General features: G+C 44.0%; 7 protein-coding genes across 7 annotated transcripts; 3 read left to right on the top strand and 4 right to left on the bottom strand.

Annotated features, from left to right (window-relative positions):
- Window positions 1-554: 554 nt before the first annotated feature.
- On the top strand, window positions 555-2,495 carry PUMCH_000405 (uncharacterized protein; the record flags this gene model as incomplete). Its single annotated transcript, XM_063019494.1, has 1 exon — window positions 555-2,495. The coding sequence occupies one exon, from the start codon at window positions 555-557 to the stop codon at window positions 2,493-2,495; it is 1,941 nt and encodes a 646-aa protein (XP_062875564.1).
- A 625-nt stretch (window positions 2,496-3,120) lies between these two features.
- Window positions 3,121-4,680, top strand: PUMCH_000406 (uncharacterized protein; the record flags this gene model as incomplete). Its single annotated transcript, XM_063019495.1, has 1 exon — window positions 3,121-4,680. The coding sequence occupies one exon, from the start codon at window positions 3,121-3,123 to the stop codon at window positions 4,678-4,680; it is 1,560 nt and encodes a 519-aa protein (XP_062875565.1).
- A 125-nt stretch (window positions 4,681-4,805) lies between these two features.
- Window positions 4,806-6,461, bottom strand: PUMCH_000407 (uncharacterized protein; the record flags this gene model as incomplete). The annotated part of the gene is made up of 1 exon (XM_063019496.1): window positions 4,806-6,461. One exon carries the CDS (start codon window positions 6,459-6,461, stop codon window positions 4,806-4,808), a length of 1,656 nt encoding a protein of 551 aa, XP_062875566.1.
- Window positions 6,462-7,717: 1,256 nt separating this feature from the next.
- PUMCH_000408 (uncharacterized protein) lies at window positions 7,718-9,157 on the top strand (the record flags this gene model as incomplete). Its single annotated transcript, XM_063019497.1, has 1 exon — window positions 7,718-9,157. The coding sequence occupies one exon, from the start codon at window positions 7,718-7,720 to the stop codon at window positions 9,155-9,157; it is 1,440 nt and encodes a 479-aa protein (XP_062875567.1).
- A 151-nt stretch (window positions 9,158-9,308) lies between these two features.
- Window positions 9,309-12,836, bottom strand: PUMCH_000409 (uncharacterized protein; the record flags this gene model as incomplete). The annotated part of the gene is made up of 1 exon (XM_063019498.1): window positions 9,309-12,836. One exon carries the CDS (start codon window positions 12,834-12,836, stop codon window positions 9,309-9,311), a length of 3,528 nt encoding a protein of 1,175 aa, XP_062875568.1.
- A 286-nt stretch (window positions 12,837-13,122) lies between these two features.
- Window positions 13,123-15,129, bottom strand: PUMCH_000410 (uncharacterized protein; the record flags this gene model as incomplete). Its single annotated transcript, XM_063019499.1, has 1 exon — window positions 13,123-15,129. The coding sequence occupies one exon, from the start codon at window positions 15,127-15,129 to the stop codon at window positions 13,123-13,125; it is 2,007 nt and encodes a 668-aa protein (XP_062875569.1).
- Window positions 15,130-15,523: 394 nt separating this feature from the next.
- Window positions 15,524-16,624, bottom strand: PUMCH_000411 (uncharacterized protein; the record flags this gene model as incomplete). The annotated part of the gene is made up of 1 exon (XM_063019500.1): window positions 15,524-16,624. The coding sequence occupies one exon, from the start codon at window positions 16,622-16,624 to the stop codon at window positions 15,524-15,526; it is 1,101 nt and encodes a 366-aa protein (XP_062875570.1).
- Window positions 16,625-16,811: the final 187 nt, after the last annotated feature.

Consider the following 16,811-nt stretch of genomic DNA (forward strand, 5'->3'; position numbering starts at 1 on the left):
TCTCATAATCTCTTTTCTATCTCATTTTCCTAATTTTTTATGTTGTGACGAATGTCATTATGGAAAAGATTTTCCATTTTTACGGTGTATCACGCCTTATCCATGAAAACACGGATCGCCAGAATCTGAAATAATTGACAAATCTACTGATAAAAACATTCTCAAAGGCATTGTTGGAAATTAGAAACTTGATCGCTCAGAATATAAAATTTAAATCGTTTCTTCAATTTCGGTACTTTTGATCTACCACTTTTCTACCCCCTCCTGATATCACTTACCTGTCTGTCAAAAGATATGTGTACTGCAGGAGTGGACGGAAATCATCATTAAGGCTGGAATGTCGCCAGGAAATCATAGATATAGTGCTGATTCATCTCATCGAGCCCCATTCCGCCAAAATAATACGCGTTTTTGCACATTGACACATCATAATCTGAGTTTTGCATTCCATGAATTCCAAACCTGAAAAAAGAAAGCAGCCGCACCTGCATCCAGCGACGATGTGTCTGCGTCTCTAAAAGTTGATAAATCACTTACCATTAAGTCTGCTACTTATGACGATGTTGAGCACCCGTAACATACGTGTCGTTGTAGGCGCGCTCATACTCCTCTCGTTAACAAGCTATCTTGCCTTCTCTGCAAGATCGTTCCATGAGACTGAGATCAAAGTCCCTGCTTCCTTCAAGTCGGGTCTGGAGTCTCAAGACACGCCTAAGGATGCCGAGCCACCAGTCAAAATTAATAACCCAGCTCAGGCACAACCGGCTGCTGGTGAGATCCCTAAACCAAATAAAAACAATATTGCTGTTACCGGTGAAGATAAGGACAACCATGCCAAGCCCAAGATGGGATCCTTGAGCGGAATTGGTGACCTGGCCGACAAGGAGAAGTCTAACAAGGATAACGAAGGCTCGCTCTCTGGTGACAGTGGTGTCGACACACAACCTGGTAAGGCTGTTCCTCCTCCTGCCGCTCCCGCTGCTGAGAAGCCAGCTGGTTGGGAGGCTGAAGGTCAGGATAAGAATGCACCTGGTAAAGCTCCCGATGGATTTCCCGCCAAGAAGCCTACCGACAAGAAGCCACTCGAGAAGAAGCCACTCGAGAAGGCTCCTGAAAACGCTAACGGTAAGCCTGGTGCTGGAAAAGTTGCTGGTGCAAATGGTGCCTGTAAAAAGACTGATTATGTTGTGATGATTGACGCCGGTTCCACTGGTTCTCGTGTTCACGTGTATGCATTTGACACCTGTGTCTCACCTCCAGTATTGTTGAAGGAAGAATTCAAGATGTTGAAGCCCGGTTTGTCTTCTTTCGACACTGATACCGCCGGTGCTGCTAAGTCATTGGACCCTCTTTTGAAGCTCGCCTTGGATACCGTTCCTGAAGATAAGCAATCATGTACCCCTATTGCAGTCAAGGCTACTGCTGGTTTGAGATTGCTTGGAAAGACTAAGTCTGATGCCATTTTGAAGGAGGTCCGTCAACACTTGGAGACCGACTATCCATTCGCAGTTGTGGAAGGTGACGGAATTTCCATCATGGACGGTTCAGATGAGGGTGTGTTCGCTTGGATCACAACGAACTACCTCTTGGGTAACATTGGTACTGCTGAAAAGACCGACACCGCTGCTGTTTTTGATTTGGGTGGTGGTTCCACTCAAATTGTTTTCGAGCCAGACATGGGTGACACTGCACAAATGACCAAGGGAAGTCACGTCTACGATTTTACTTTCGGTGGCCGTAAATTTACTTTGTACCAGTTCAGTCACTTGGGCTACGGTTTGATGCAAGGTAGAAACAAGATTAACTCTTTAGTAGTCCAAAGTGCCATTAAAGATGGCCAAGCCTTGCTGAAAATCATCACAAAGGCCGAAACTAAGACTGCTAAAGCTGAAGTTACAGTCAAGAACCCATGTATGCCCCCAGGAGTCAAGGCTTCGGATGTTGTTGTTGAAATCAGTGAGAACGAATTCTACGTTGTGAACTTCCAGGGTCCTTCTGAGGCTTCTGGTGCCCAATGTAGATACTTGGCTGAGAAGGTGTTGAACCTTGAGACCGAATGTACCTCCAAGCCCTGCTCTTTCAACGGTGTTTACCAACCATCTTTGACCAAGGCCTTCCACCAAAACTCCGAGATGTGGGTTTTCTCATACTTCTACGACCGTACCAACCCATTGGGCTTCCCTAACTCTTTCTCCGTGGAAGAGTTGAAGGACTTGACTAAGCACGTTTGTGCTGGTGAGACCATGTGGAAGGACATTTTGTTGGGTGACTCTGTTAAAGCTTTACAGGAGGAGCCTCACTGGTGTCTTGACTTGTCATTCATTACCGCAATGCTCCACACTGGATACAATATTCCTTTGCATCGTGAGTTGAGAACCGCTAAGACCATCGCAAACAACGAGCTTGGCTGGTGTCTTGGAGCTTCTTTGCCTTTGTTAGATCCAAAGGAGGGTGGATGGAAGTGCAAAGTGAAGAAGGTGTCTCCTAATATTTAAGTAGATTGTATTGAATTAATTCTCGAGTTCTTAATTAGTTTCTTCACAGCTTGATATGTATTGAACAACATCGAACAACATTGAATGGTTCCATTGCTACAACTCTAGATCATCGATCAATATCTTCTGAACTGTGTGCAAAAGCATTTAAATTACTATCATGCGCTAAATTTCAATTCAAATGACTGTGAAAAGCCGCTTTGTACTGCAAATCCCAGCTTGTCTCCCCTTTTTAGAAGTCCGATCTCGGGAAACGAAACATGAATAGGCGTCATCTGCAAACTTTGCACAAGCCACTGCTGCAGACAAAAGCAAAAATTAATTCATTAGTATCCCAAATCAATCATTTTCCAAAATTTAAGCGAAAATAAAACTACTCTACCCCAGATTCAACCCTGGAATTATTCAGACTGATTTCCTCGGAATATTCCGTCAGTCTCGGCTAATAAAGTGCTTCGGTCTGCGCATCAATAAGATAACAAACCCTTTTTCATTTCATTCAAGACGGTCTTCAGTCACGATTTCTCTTCCCTACATCGAGATTCACTTCTAAAAAGTCATTGACCCTCTATAGTTTCCGTTGCCCCTCTTGTTCCCCGCCACCTACAGAAGAATTGATCAAGAGATGGGAGCAACGAAATTCACGATCAATGGGCTGGGAGACAGTCCGCATTCCCAACTGGATTCATCAGTCATACCGATCCGCCGGGTTCTGGAGACAAGGTCTTCTTCTTGGTCTAAGTTGGGCCTGGAGAATAGTCCCTGTAACAAAATGTTGAAGGACTTTGCGCCCGATGATCTCAAGCTGGTTCGGTCACACACAGAACTAGCCCAGACCGCAAATGGTGTTCGCATGTTGACGAAAAATTTGGCTAAGGCTAATATCCAACTCCACGTGCAAGCAATAATGATTGTGACCAAGGCTCGGGACAACTCCTTGATATATCTCACCCGAGAAATAGCAGAATGGCTTCTAAATCGTAAGGATGACATTGTGGTTTACGTTGACTCCAATCTCAAGGATCTGCGCAGATTCGATGCTACTGGACTCATGCGGGCTTACCCGAAGGCTTCATCCATGTTAAAGTTTTGGACAAAACACTCAGTTGCAAAGCAACCCCAAAAGATAGATTTATGTATTGCATTAGGAGGCGACGGAACTGTGTTGTATGTCCTGAGTCTTTTTCAGCAAATCGTTCCCCCTGTCTTGTCGTTTGCACTCGGCTCCCTTGGGTTTCTCACCAACTTCAGATTTGAGCAATTCCGAAAAGTCCTCACGACAGTCCTAGATGATGGTGTTAGTGCATATCTACGCATGAGATTCACATGCCGTGTCTATGACTCCGAAGGCGTTTTAAAACGAGAGCAGCAAGTCCTAAATGAGTTGGTCGTTGATCGTGGTCCAAGCCCATATGTCACTAACTTAGAAATTTTTGGAGACGGTTCACTTCTCACCATTGCACAGGCAGATGGTGTCATCATCGCTACCCCCACGGGCTCAACTGCATACTCTCTATCAGCAGGAGGTTCTTTGGTTCACCCTGGCGTAAGTGCAATCAGCGTCACACCAATCTGTCCACATACACTTTCATTCAGACCTATTCTTCTACCCGACGGAATGTGTCTTAAGGTCAAAGTGCCCTCCAGTAGCAGATCGACAGCTTGGGCATCTTTCGATGGTAAAGTGAGGACAGAAATGAGACGAGGCGATTATGTAACTATCCAGGCGAGCCCCTTCCCGTTCCCAACGGTCAAATCATCTAAAACCGAGTTCATTGATTCTGTGAGTCAAAACTTAAACTGGAATGTGCGTGAACAGCAAAAAGCATTTTCTCATTACTTAACCGGCAACACCAAATCAGCGTTCGAGAAGTCGAATGAGAAGAACGACTTTTTGGAAATGAATAGCAATTTGAGCGATGAGATATTTGACATTGAATACAGTGATGGTGATGACATTAGCTCAAGCAGCGTATCTAATTCTCCGGTTGGCGAGCTTGATCATGATTTGGACACTGCCGAATACTATGCACTGTTGAAACGCGGTATAAATGGGATCCATAGCCCTTCAAGTGTCGATAATAGAACATGCTACGCTCACCCAAACGCGACGATTCTGCTTATCGAAGATTCTTTGGGCAAAGCTAGCATCAATGACCTGGACCTGTCAAACTTACAATTTTGATTAAGTTCATCCTGCGGATATGCATGCCCCGAATTATGAAATTGTTCATTGTATTTTAGCTTCGGATTTCTTGCAGCCTGGTGTAATATTAATAGACTCCTTCTAATACTATGTACGTAAGTAAATTATGGCTTACATCTGCCAGTAAATCTTGGGTATAAAGAGCACTCTCTAACAGTTTCTCTGTGACACAACCAAGCCAAGATTCTCTCAGTTCCCAAACCATAACCACCGTGAGGACAAGTACCGTACTTTCTCAAGTCCATGAACCAGTAGTAATCTTCAGCACTCAAGTTCTCACGTTTGAGGGCAGCAGCCAACTCATCGTAGTCATCAATTCTCATGGAGCCACCAGTAACCTCACCAACGTTAGGCATCAAGACATCAACAGACTCGGTAACACGAGGGTCGTCAGAACACTTCTTCATATAGAAAGACTTGATCTCCACAGGGAAACGGGTCAACAAGATTGGAACGTTCAATTCATCTGTCATTCTTCTCTCGGCAGCCTCAGCAATGTCGTCACCGAACTTGAATTTTTCACCATCCTCGTTTGGAATACCGTGTTCGTTCAACCATTCCAAGGCATCGACGTAGGCCATTCTCTTAAAAGGCATCTCTGGGACCTTGAAACCTGGGTTCAACTTCTCCACCAAAGGACCAGCAATTGGGTCTTCAAGAACATACTTGATGACAGTAGTGAAAAGTCTCTCCAAGTGGTCCAACATCTCGTCGAAGGTCAAGAAAGCCAATTCACTCTCAACGTGAGTGTACTCAGACAAGTGTCTTCTGGTGTGAGACTTCTCAGCACGGAAAGACTCCTGGACACAGAACACGTCACCAAGGGCTGGCAAACAGGTCTCCAAGTACAATTGGGATGATTGAGTCAAGTAAGCCTCCTCACCGTAGTAGTCTAACTTGAACAAAGTGGAACCACCCTCGACTTGGGTTTGCACCATGCATGGAGGAGTGACCTCGGTCAAACCCTCCTCGGCGAAGAAACGTCTCATGGCAGACAACAAAACAGCTCTAACCTTGAAAACAGAAGACAAGGTCTCACCTCTCATGGCCAAGTGACGTTGGTCCAACAACAAAGATGGGTCAGCCTTTTCTTGGACCTTGTTAGTGAATGCGTCATCACCAGATGGAGCCAAACCAATGACCTCAAAGTAATCAGCCTTCAACTCAACACCTCCTGGGGCAGACTTACCCTCTGGCAACTTCTCGACAACACCCTTGATGAGGATGGTGGACTCGATGGTCAATTCGTTGGCAACACGGGATTTGGCCAAGTCACCGGTCAAGACAGACTGGAGGAATCCCGTACCGTCTCTCAAGGTAACGAAACCAAGACCCTTCTGCAATCTGAAACGATGAACCCAACCTCTGACAGCAACTCTCTTACCAATGAAGTCACCAATGGACTTCAACTTGATCTTGTCGGCAGCTGGAAGAGAAGTGTCCTCGGTGATCTCCACCAAGTCCAACTCAGCCAATTTCTTAGCGGCGTCAGCAGCCTTCTTAGCAGCATCTTGCTCTTGCTTGGCCTGTTTCTCTTGCTTTTTCTTCAAACCTTCGGCACCCTTCTTGGCTTTTTTCAAGGCAGAGGCGGAGATCTCGACATACTCAAACTCCTTGGTCTCATCGTTCTCCTTGTGAACGAGAATCGAGCTTTCGGGTGCGACAAATTGTGCGTAGGCAGCAGTTTGGTATGGCTTCTCTTGCGAGCCACAGCCGGCGGCGTCCTCGCCAGCTTTTTCGTTAACGTATACGGAAACCATGATGGTGTTTTAGGGTTTGACTTTTGACAAGCTATAAGTGTAGTCAAATCCTGCAGGCGGGGAGATCAAGATTAGTCACAGTGAATCTACGACTCATGAAAGAGGTGATAAGAAGAGCAGGCGTATCGGCTTATCTTCCGAATTGATGAAACAGTATTTTGTAGAATTTATTTGGTGTAAAGTAGGTTAGGCTTGTAGTCGAGTTCGATTCGTAGGGGTTTGATTGGGATGAGCCGTTGCACAACTTAGAAAATGAATAAATTGAGAGGCCCCATCACAGACGTAGTTCGTGAATATATGAATGTCAATCAAGATCTAATTTTTTTAATCTTGTGAATGTGATTTCGGCGCCCAAACAGGCTGAAAGGTAAATCGTCAAAAACCAGGACAAGAAAACTTTTTTAGAGTTGACATAAATCAAAAAAGTTAAACCTTCTGGTTTCATCTTCAATTATCGCTTACATTTTGTGCTTGTCTTACCCATAGATTGGAACTACAGTACAGTCCGTTTCACCAAACCACAATGAATACAAGGAGAGACAAAAGGCGGTAATAGTTATACAAGGTCAGAACCAATCACATAACAACAAAAAATGCCACGCGTTCCTTTCGTGATGCAAAATGCAAAATAAAATTGCTTTATAGGGGTTATCCATAGCCGAAACTATTCCGGCTGCTACATGTTACAGTAAGAGCCATTCCCTTTGAAGGCATCCATACCAAAGCAGAGAGTACCCTCTGGAACAGATGCCGACTCCGGCCCTGTTTCAGATCTCGTTGACCATTTCCGCGACAAAAACAACGAAAAAAATCTGACCCCATTTCTCCTCCAATAGTCTAAACGCCAAGTGCATCCATATCTTGCATTATCAACTCTATGTTCCAATGCCTAGTCGCTTCATCCTGCCATTAGGTGGAACGTACCCTCCCCCCGCAATAACGGTGAGGCTCTTCGGTAGTCGCAGCGCTCGCCAACAGTACACTATTTCGCACACGCCTGCCATTAGGTGCACGCCCACACCTGTTTCGCTGGTGCGATTGTCGCGCACACTTGCCTGATTGTGTCTATCTGCGGTCACTTATCACAAAAGGAAAGAATATAAATGCCTGGGTCATGGCTCCCAGATGAGTTCAGCAGAACACTTTTTCCCTCACTCTTCACTTAATTACACATCAGTTATCACCACCATTTCTATTTATTTAGACTTCCATCCCAGTTTCATCCCAAGCTTCCTTCTCTATTATCCACCTAATTAATGTTATCTGTGCGCCTGATTCCACTTGCACCACTTCTTAAAGCAAACTTGAAGCAAAGCTTGCAAGCCAGCAGCCGACTTGGCCCAATTACATTTTCGCGTCAGTTCAACATCTCGACGAAAAAAAGAAACTCGTATATTGCCAACAACGCTGGCCCAGCAACCTTGGCTCCCATGAACGATGCTACCAAGTTCGACTCCACATTCTTGAAGCAGTTCAAAACCAGCGAGCTTGTCTCGTTCATGCTCATTGGCATCTGCACTTTAAACAAGCCAATCTTGAACTTGTGTATCAAGCTTTTCCCATATGTTCCTATGCCAGTGATCAAGGCTTTGGTATACAAAATCTACTGTGGTGGCGAGACCATCGAGGAGGTCAAGACTACTGGCGAGCGTTTGACCGAAAGAGGCATCAACAACATGATGATTTCCTTGACCATTGAGGCCTGCAACGGTAATGACAACATTGACCCACAATACATTGTTAGCGAAACACAGAAGTCTGTTGAAGAGATCTTGATTCCTCACACTCTTTCTATCATTGAAAATTCGGGTAAGAGCATCAACTCCATTCCTGCCGGATATGTGGCTTTGAAACCAACTGGCTTCACTAAGAACGCCGCCGCCGTGTTGAAGAATTTCGACTCGCCAGAGTACAAGGACTCCTTTGACGAGCTCGTTGCCAATGCTTCCGCTATTTGCAAGACCATTTTTGATGCCAACAAGAACTTGGCCAAGCAATACCCAGAAAGAACTGCTCCATTTGTTGTTGGTGTCATCGATGCCGAGAAATATGATCTCCAGCCTGGTGTTTACGAATTGCAAAGACGTCTTTACAAACAATTCAACCCAGTCAACTCACCTGTTTCTGTCGTTGGAACTTTGCAAATGTACTTATCGGGCTCTGCTGACTTGTTGACCAAGGAAGAGCAGCTTGCTAAAGATCAAAACTACAGAGTTGGAATGAAGTTGGTTAGAGGTGCTTACATTCATTCAGAAAAGGATAGAGCCAACGTTATTCACAAGACCAAGACGGATACTGACAACAACTACAACTCCGGTATCACTTACTGCATCAAGTCAATTTTGGATGACCAGCTCAACAAAAGCCCTATTGGTCATTTGGTTGTAGCTTCACACAACGCCGACTCTTTGAAACTCGCAACTGATCTTGTCAACAAGTCAAGCCCTGAAAACTCAAGCAGAGCAAACGTTTGCTTGGGTCAACTTCTCGGAATGGCTGATTCCATCACATACGATCTCATCAAGAAGGACAATGTCGAAAATGTGATCAAGTACGTGCCTTGGGGTCCTCCATTGGAGACCAAAGAATACTTGTTGAGAAGATTGGAGGAGAACGGAGACGCAGTGAAGAACGACAATGGTTTGCCCTTAGTCAAGGCTGCTTTCACCACCTTGATGTCCAGAATTTTTGCCTAATTTATATCAATCCGGAATTGTATAGAGTAAAGTATATTTAGAACTTAAATTTGATGTAGCAACAACTCCGAGTACACCACAGTTCGCTTTGTAGTACAGATGTGAAAAACTCCGTAAAGTTCGTGTCTATTGTCCGTTATGGATTATATAGTTAGAAAAAGATCAGGGTTCCGGGTTCCCAAACAAGATTGCTAATGACACATTGAACAACCCATTCCCAATCTACGACGTCCACTTTCAAGTTAGATCTGCTGGGCTTCCTTTTGTCTTTTCTTGCAAACTTGTTCCGGAACTCGTGATCGCTGTTGTCGTAGACAGTAAACGAGTCTCCACCATTTTTCCTGATATAGTTCTCGATTGAAGAAATATCCTTGAATGAAGTGATAGATCTTGACCCGAATGCATGAAAAATGAAGCCACACATACTGAGGACTTTTTGATCCTGGTTTCTCTCTAAAATTAAGATATTTCTCGACGTCATGAGGCTGCTGTTATTATTGAGTTGCAAACTCATGTCCATCCCGGCCTCATACTTGTTGCGAAACTGAAAAACATCATGGCTTTTAGTGCCCTTAAAATACAATGATACACCAGCCGGTAGAAGAAATGCCGGCCAGTTAAATAGAAGGCTCGGATTGTCTAGTGCTTTCTCGACAAAAGCATCAGCTAAAATGGGCCAGCCCAAAGCCAAAGCCTGTAGATACTTGGCACTTCTAGAAAATCCATCGGATAACAAAGCCCCAAACTTGAAGTGTTCTAAAGTTTGCAGCGAAAGGGCGCAGTTATGAAGAGAGGTGTGAGTCTTTTCGAGTATCAGATCAATCTCATCATCAATGAACAACCCACCATTGGAAGTAACTAATTTATTGAGCTGATCTTTTCTTTCGCCTTCAATTGATGTAACGAAGAAAAACATACCCGAAAATATCCCAGTGTTCTCTTGAGGTGTTAATAGCGACAGTTGAACTGAATTCGCATTTTGATTCATTAATTTACCTTGCGAGCTATTGAGAGACGCCTTTGCTTTGATTATATGGTTCGCCTCAAGATATGTTAATTGTAGCAAGTTTGTAGTGTCAGACATCAATCGAAACTTTACATGATGTGCAGCCAACTGGTCAGCCTCCATACAAACTTCATGCAAAGGCACCTTGAATTCGACATTGCTGTGGCGACCCTTTTTCAATAGAAACACGGTATTGTGCCCTCTAAGACAATTGAACCGAGACCCGCCCAGTTCAAAGGTGAGGCCAGTCACGAGATACTGGCCGAATTTCAGAGAAACCAGAACAGAATCGCCAATACGAAGATCCAAAATATTGAGGTCTGAATTCCTTATAGTTATTTCTTTGAGGTTGTGCATCAAGACCAAAGAGGATTCTTCTCCTACAGTTAAAACAATGGCAGGGAAATTGCGAAACAGCGAAAAAACCCAAACTGCTTGAGCATTACACACCGAAGCAACATCAAGTGAATCATTTTTTTCTTGCCGAAGAATTGTCTCCTGTGTTTCGTTTTGCTCATCGGGAACACCGTTGTCTCTCCGAGGTTTGGCGAATTTTATTTCTTGAGACGGCTCTTCTGCTGTCAAATGAAAAGAATCCGTTGGTTGATCTAAGAGAAGAGTCTCACTGGGATCTTGACTGATATCCTCAAGATCAGAGGACGATGTGCTCCAATTTGAATCATTCAGTCTATGCGGCAGTGACGATGTCGATAGTGCGCCGGTAGTCACTAGAGACAGCAGGTTGCATTGATCCCTTCCTTCCGTCTGGGTGGCATCAAGTGAGTCTACTTGCGAAAGCTTTTCCAGAACATCCGATTGGGAATTGTGCGTAATACCCGTGCGCAAAATACGACTTGTCAACTTTCTCTTCTTGAGATTAAATATGCTATCTTCACATACGAATGTCGAATCTTCAAAATCAGAGTGTACACCTTCTTCAACATCAGATATACTCAAAGAAGACAATTCACGTTTCAAGTCGTTTTGACTACTGGAGGAAACAGGCTTAGTTCCTAGATCAACAAGCTTCAAAGACGCATCATCATAAATCTCTTCTTGTGTGTTGAGAACTTGAGTGGTAGCTTCACCAGCTAGACCTTGATGTTGACAGTCAAAGGTTGTGTCATTAATGGATATATCATAATCATTGTCATCTGTCTCTGGCCCATGGTTAATGGAGCCTCTCGTCTTTTGGATGTGTTCTATCTTATTGTCATGGGAGGGGATTGCTTCATTTGGTGAACTAAAAATTTCTTTCTCGGCGGATCCAAAAGGAAATTTAGCCAGAAGGGTTGCAGCCCCATTTTGGCCCTCTGAATGATTGTTTGCGGCAGAAACCTCAAGTGGCCCTTTGTCCATGTCCTTCGGAAATTCGAAGGCACTATCCAATTCTGTGTTTCTTTCTTTCAGTGACTTCATGTTCGATTTTGGATTCAACTCCGCTTCAACATAGTGTGATTGTGACGGCGTATGGGTTGAAGATGACTTCCGAGAGAGTTGTTTGACACCAGGATCTATTACTTGGGTTACCCTGCCAATATTTACATTGTCTGTGTATACGTCATTGATAATTTGCGTTTCTCCAGAGCAAGTGTTGTCCAACAGTACATGATTGTTTGATGTAAAATGATTGACACTCGTGGAGTGTTCGAAACGAGAAGGTTGACTTGGAGAGCTGTTTGGCAACGGCGTTTTAGTTGAGTAACTTGGGTGTTCGTCTGCAGAATTTGCAGTTAGCTCTTTGTGCGTAGAATCAGATAACATACTTTGGTCGTCAGATATTCCTTTTTGACTAGAAGACGTCTCGCCATTGGGATGGGACTTTGCATCAACTGAGAACGAAGGTACAGTCGTGCTCCGACCATTCAAATGAAGAATTTGTGTTTGAGAGAGGCAATCATTGTCGATTTTTTGTGTCTCGGCACCAGGATACTGAAGCGAGTTGCTAGTCGAATCTATGTCGCAAGGAATTACTTGTGTTTCTGCGCAGTGATTTTCACTCTGTTGAGAGTCGCCAATGACCTGCGTCGCGATTGTACTCAAGTTAGGTTGATGCACGGATGGAATTGTGGTGCCGATCAATTGAGTGGCTTGTTCACTGGGTAGAACTTGAGTCGCCCCGTCATCATGTATAACTTGAGTCGCCCCGTCATCATGTATAACTTGAGTCGCCCCATCGTTATGTATAACTTGAGTCGCCCGTTCATTGGGTATAATTTGAGTTGCATTCTCTTGCAGTTGATCTGTGTGAGGAACAGTCAGCAGTGTGCTCTGTCGTAGATCAAATTTGTTCGTTACAAGTGGACTACTGGCAAAATGTATGTGGAGCGGATTTGTAGGATTCTTGTCAGCATCACTGGCATCTATCTTGCGGGAAAAACTCGGGCTCAGGCCGCTGGTCGATGCACCCTTACCAATAGCACTCGCGTCAGGGCTGGTGGCAACTCCCGGTGAAAATGTATGGAACAAAATATCTTGCTCACCATCTCCAGATCCAGAAGGAAAGCCCGTGTGCAATTCGCTACTCGGATCTGCCTGCGTAGTCTCGAAGTCTTGTTTCGGTGAGCCAAAGATATCAGACGTATTCGCAAGATCTGGCTCACTCCACTTTTTATCGGGCCAGTGAGATTCTGTCGCAAAAACAAGGCTATCGTCTTGCGTAGATCGCAGCATTTTGGCTACTTGCCTGAAGTCTATACACCTATATTGTACGAATGAATTGCGGAGTTCAATTGACTGTGGCTGCAAAACTCAATTCGCGGAGACGTCTAAATCGAGTGATGTGTATTGTACAATAATTAATGAACGGATATCTCAAGAGATGTTATTATGTTATTATGTTTTTATGTTGAATTAATCTACTTTATTAAATTTAAATTTATTCATCTGCTTATGTAGCGGTGATTTGATTAAGCAATAAGGGCGCAGAGCTGGTGTTTGAAATACTAGGTAGCTCAATTTAATGATTATTGTGTAGTGATGTCAGCATAGCAGGCTGATTGTTGTTGTTTTGGCCATTTTGGCTGACAAGATCTGTAAGAAACATTAGTTGTTCTTGAGTGAGACCGGAAGTTGCTTGCTGAGGGCCCGCTTGATACTGCCCGTGAGGCATGCTTGAGGCAGGAGCCAGTGGATGAGCTGAGATTACTGGTTTTGCAGGTAAATGACCGGGAAGCTGACTTACGGGGGCTTGATTAGTTGTCGGGCCTCCCAATTTAGAAAGAATAGAGTCAAGACTTGGAGGAGCTTTTTTGGCAGCATGGGGCGTAGTGGGCTTCTTCAATATACTCTTCCCAACGGGCACATAGTCTTTCTTCACTACATAAACAATGTACAATCCATCGCCACTTAATGTTGCAGACTCGAAAAATGGAGGAGGAGTGCCGCTTAAAGCGTACAAGTATGCGTCTTTAACGAATGAAGCTCGGCATGAAATGACACCGACCTTGGATCTCTTTAAGAAGTATTGGTACAACTTGTCGAAATTTGATTCAGTGGATTTGCTGGTGAGCTTTACTATGAATAAATCCCGAGATGATCTGATCTTGTCAACGTAGGGGTCCGCACGAGAACGATCCAAGCGACCCTGTATTAGAATTTTGGAGTTTTCTATAAGCTCCTTGCAAATACGCATCGCTTTATTATGGAAGCTAACTGTAATGTTATCCTTGGGCTCTTCATATTTGGAGCAGGAGATAAACTCTGCACTCATTATTGCACTCGCGACATCCGGGAGTTCTACTTCTCCCGACCAGAATTTAGTAGGAATAGTCGGTGGGAGCTTAGGCTTCTTTGGGATTTGGATGGAATCTGTAGCCTTTGGCTCTGGGCTTTTTGACTTTCTCTCTAAAATGAGATCCATATCATCTTCACTGTCGGATGCGTCCGCATTATTTGATTCAGATTTTGAGTCTTGTACTGTAGCAGGTGTAGAGTAATCGTCGTCGTCTTCATAGTGATAGCTTGTCTGAGATGAATTTCCAGGGATAATCTTCTTCCGGGAAGACTCTTGCATCTCAGCAGATTTTTTCAGTGATACGTTCTTCGCAACAACAGAGACGGTATGGTCATCAACTTCGTCTTTGGCGGACTCGACAATCTCTTCACCTTTATGTGTGCGACGAACTCGTTGACTCTGGTCATCCTCTACCACTAACACAGACCTTCTGATCAGCTCTTGTCTGACTTTCTCGGCGTAATGTTTCAAGTCAGGGTCGATTTCTTCCACCGGTAAAGTAGTTAGTTGTGTAGCACTAATTTCTCCGTTGATAAGTCTATTTAATACTATGGGCTTCTTCACCAAAGCCATGATAGCCCTGCTCTTTTCTATGTATTTCTTGTCAGTGCATTGAGCCCATTCAAAGATGGCATTCTCGATTTTAACACTCCAATCATGAGCGTCATTCAATTCTGAGTTACATTTTACTATGACATTTAGCAATGCTTTAGAGACACTATCTCTAGTCTTTTGGGCAGCTGCAACAACTGCCGCTTTTTTTGCTGCCGCTGCGCTATGCACCTTTGGCTTGGCACTCGTTGTCTTGATCAGAGATGGGGCAGTAGTCGAATCTGGTGTCGTGATACCTTGAATGGATTTACTGGTCTCAAACGTTGGATCATCTTTGTCTTTGCATACATTGCACAAATAGACTTTAGGAATAGCCCGCTCGGATTTGTATCCCATGCACTTTGCATGTTGCCATGTGGTACATCGTTCACATTCAATCATCAAGCCACCTTGATCAGTCTCTTCGTTATAATTGGCATCTGTGGTGCCGCAAGGGAGACATTTGACGACTTCAGATGGCGCTGGTATTTCAAAAATGGAATCTTGGTCGTTTGATTCATCCACTTTAATTCTCTTGTGAGCAGGTTCATCCGCCAGATTCACATAATAAACGTCCAGGAGATCGCGCCCAGAGTGGACTCCTTTGTTGGCTCTAGCCGAGCGCCTTGGTTCTTCCATGATGAACTCGAATTTGATGGACCGATACGATTTAGGGTTGAAGATGAGATTAGTTGATAGTAAGTGTCAGTGTGCGCACACGAGCAGTAATGTGTGGAGTAGAGGTTTAAGTAAAAGTAATGAAAATGGAAAGTAAGCTTTACATGAAAAAATAAAAAGATCTCGTTGTACAATGAAGAGTTTGAACTTATTTAAAAATTAATTTTACAATTGTGTTTGATTGGGACGTAGGCCATCCATACTGGAAGACAGGTTGAGTACTGAGAAGAACACAAATTATTGAATGATCCAGAAAATCTATCAGTTCCTTAATTATGAAAATCTTTCTCTCAATCTACAGAATATGTTATTGCTCTTTTAAGCAATATTTCATTACCCAAGAACCGCAATTTCGTTAGCCCTTCCATGAGCCTGAAAACATATGATGAACATAGGCCCATTCATCGTTGATATCGCCTGCTCCCATTTGACCCACATTAGGAGAGAATGAGGTTATCGGCAATACTAGAACGTCGTCAATCAAGATTGGAACACGCATACCGGTGAAAATCTCCCATGAAACAGGCTGGGCGGTCTTGCCCTTAACGATAGCAGAGCCACCAAATGGACCGTTCAAGTATTCGAAAACCATATCCGTAAAGATTCCTGGACCGGTCCAGTTCATGATATCACCACCCCCATCTTTACCCAACACTTTTGTGAGTTCACCTTTGCGTTTACGATCGAGTGTAATTTCAGCGATTTTGGCAATCAAGTCACGTAACATGGGATGTCCCTTCTTCGCCTGGATGGTCCATTGACAGAACTGAATTCTTCTGGCGTACCACTCAGCCCAGTCTGGTCTGTCTGGGTCAGCCTCTATGCCCACCACTAGGCCAGCTGTATTAGGTTTCTTGTAGATACTACTTTGAGCTGAGAGCCACAGTGAAATGGGTTTCAAGGAAACAGTATCAATATCTGAGTAAACACCGCCCTTGGCATATAGGATGAGGTATCTAAAGAAGTCAGCTTTGAGAATGCTCTTTGGCATCGAATTCCAGGCCTCAACAACATCAGGTATGTTTTTGAATAGACGTTTCACCATGACATCACACTGAGGGTCAGATATCACATGATGCTTATATCCCGGGTTGATCTCATCCCAACTTTCCTGGAATGACATATATGCGTGGGGAAAACTTCCATCATCGAGACCTACTTTCCAAGTCTGCCAAACGTTCTTTGCAAATCCCTTCTCTGGGGCATAAGGAAACTCTGCCGCCAACTGAGACTTCACCTTCGATAATACCGGGTCTCGAGATTCCTTAATACTCTGGAAATTTAGTCCAGTCTCTTTCCAGTCTTTGGTTCGTTCAAGATCTCGTTGCAATCTGACACTATTGGGGACAACACGTCTCAGAGGACCCGCCAGGCCATCGGATCTTAATAGAATGATTAGAAATATCAAACCAGTGATAATCGCTAGGGAATATCGCGATCTTGGGATTCTGATCATTTGCGTGTCTCTATAGTGAAAAGTACTGTCCAGCTATATAAATTTGTATGTGCGAAAGAACTGCTTGTATAATCACAAGGGTTCGAGGTGTGTCTTGCTGTTCAGCTTCGACAATTTGGCGCAACCACGGAAAAAAGTAGAATACTCACAACTACCTCAAAGAACAATTCCAGAATCCTTCAAGTAC

Source organism: Australozyma saopauloensis, chromosome 1, assembly GCF_035610405.1.
Source record: "Australozyma saopauloensis chromosome 1, complete sequence".
NCBI classification, from domain to species: Eukaryota; Fungi; Ascomycota; class Pichiomycetes; order Serinales; family Metschnikowiaceae; genus Australozyma; species Australozyma saopauloensis.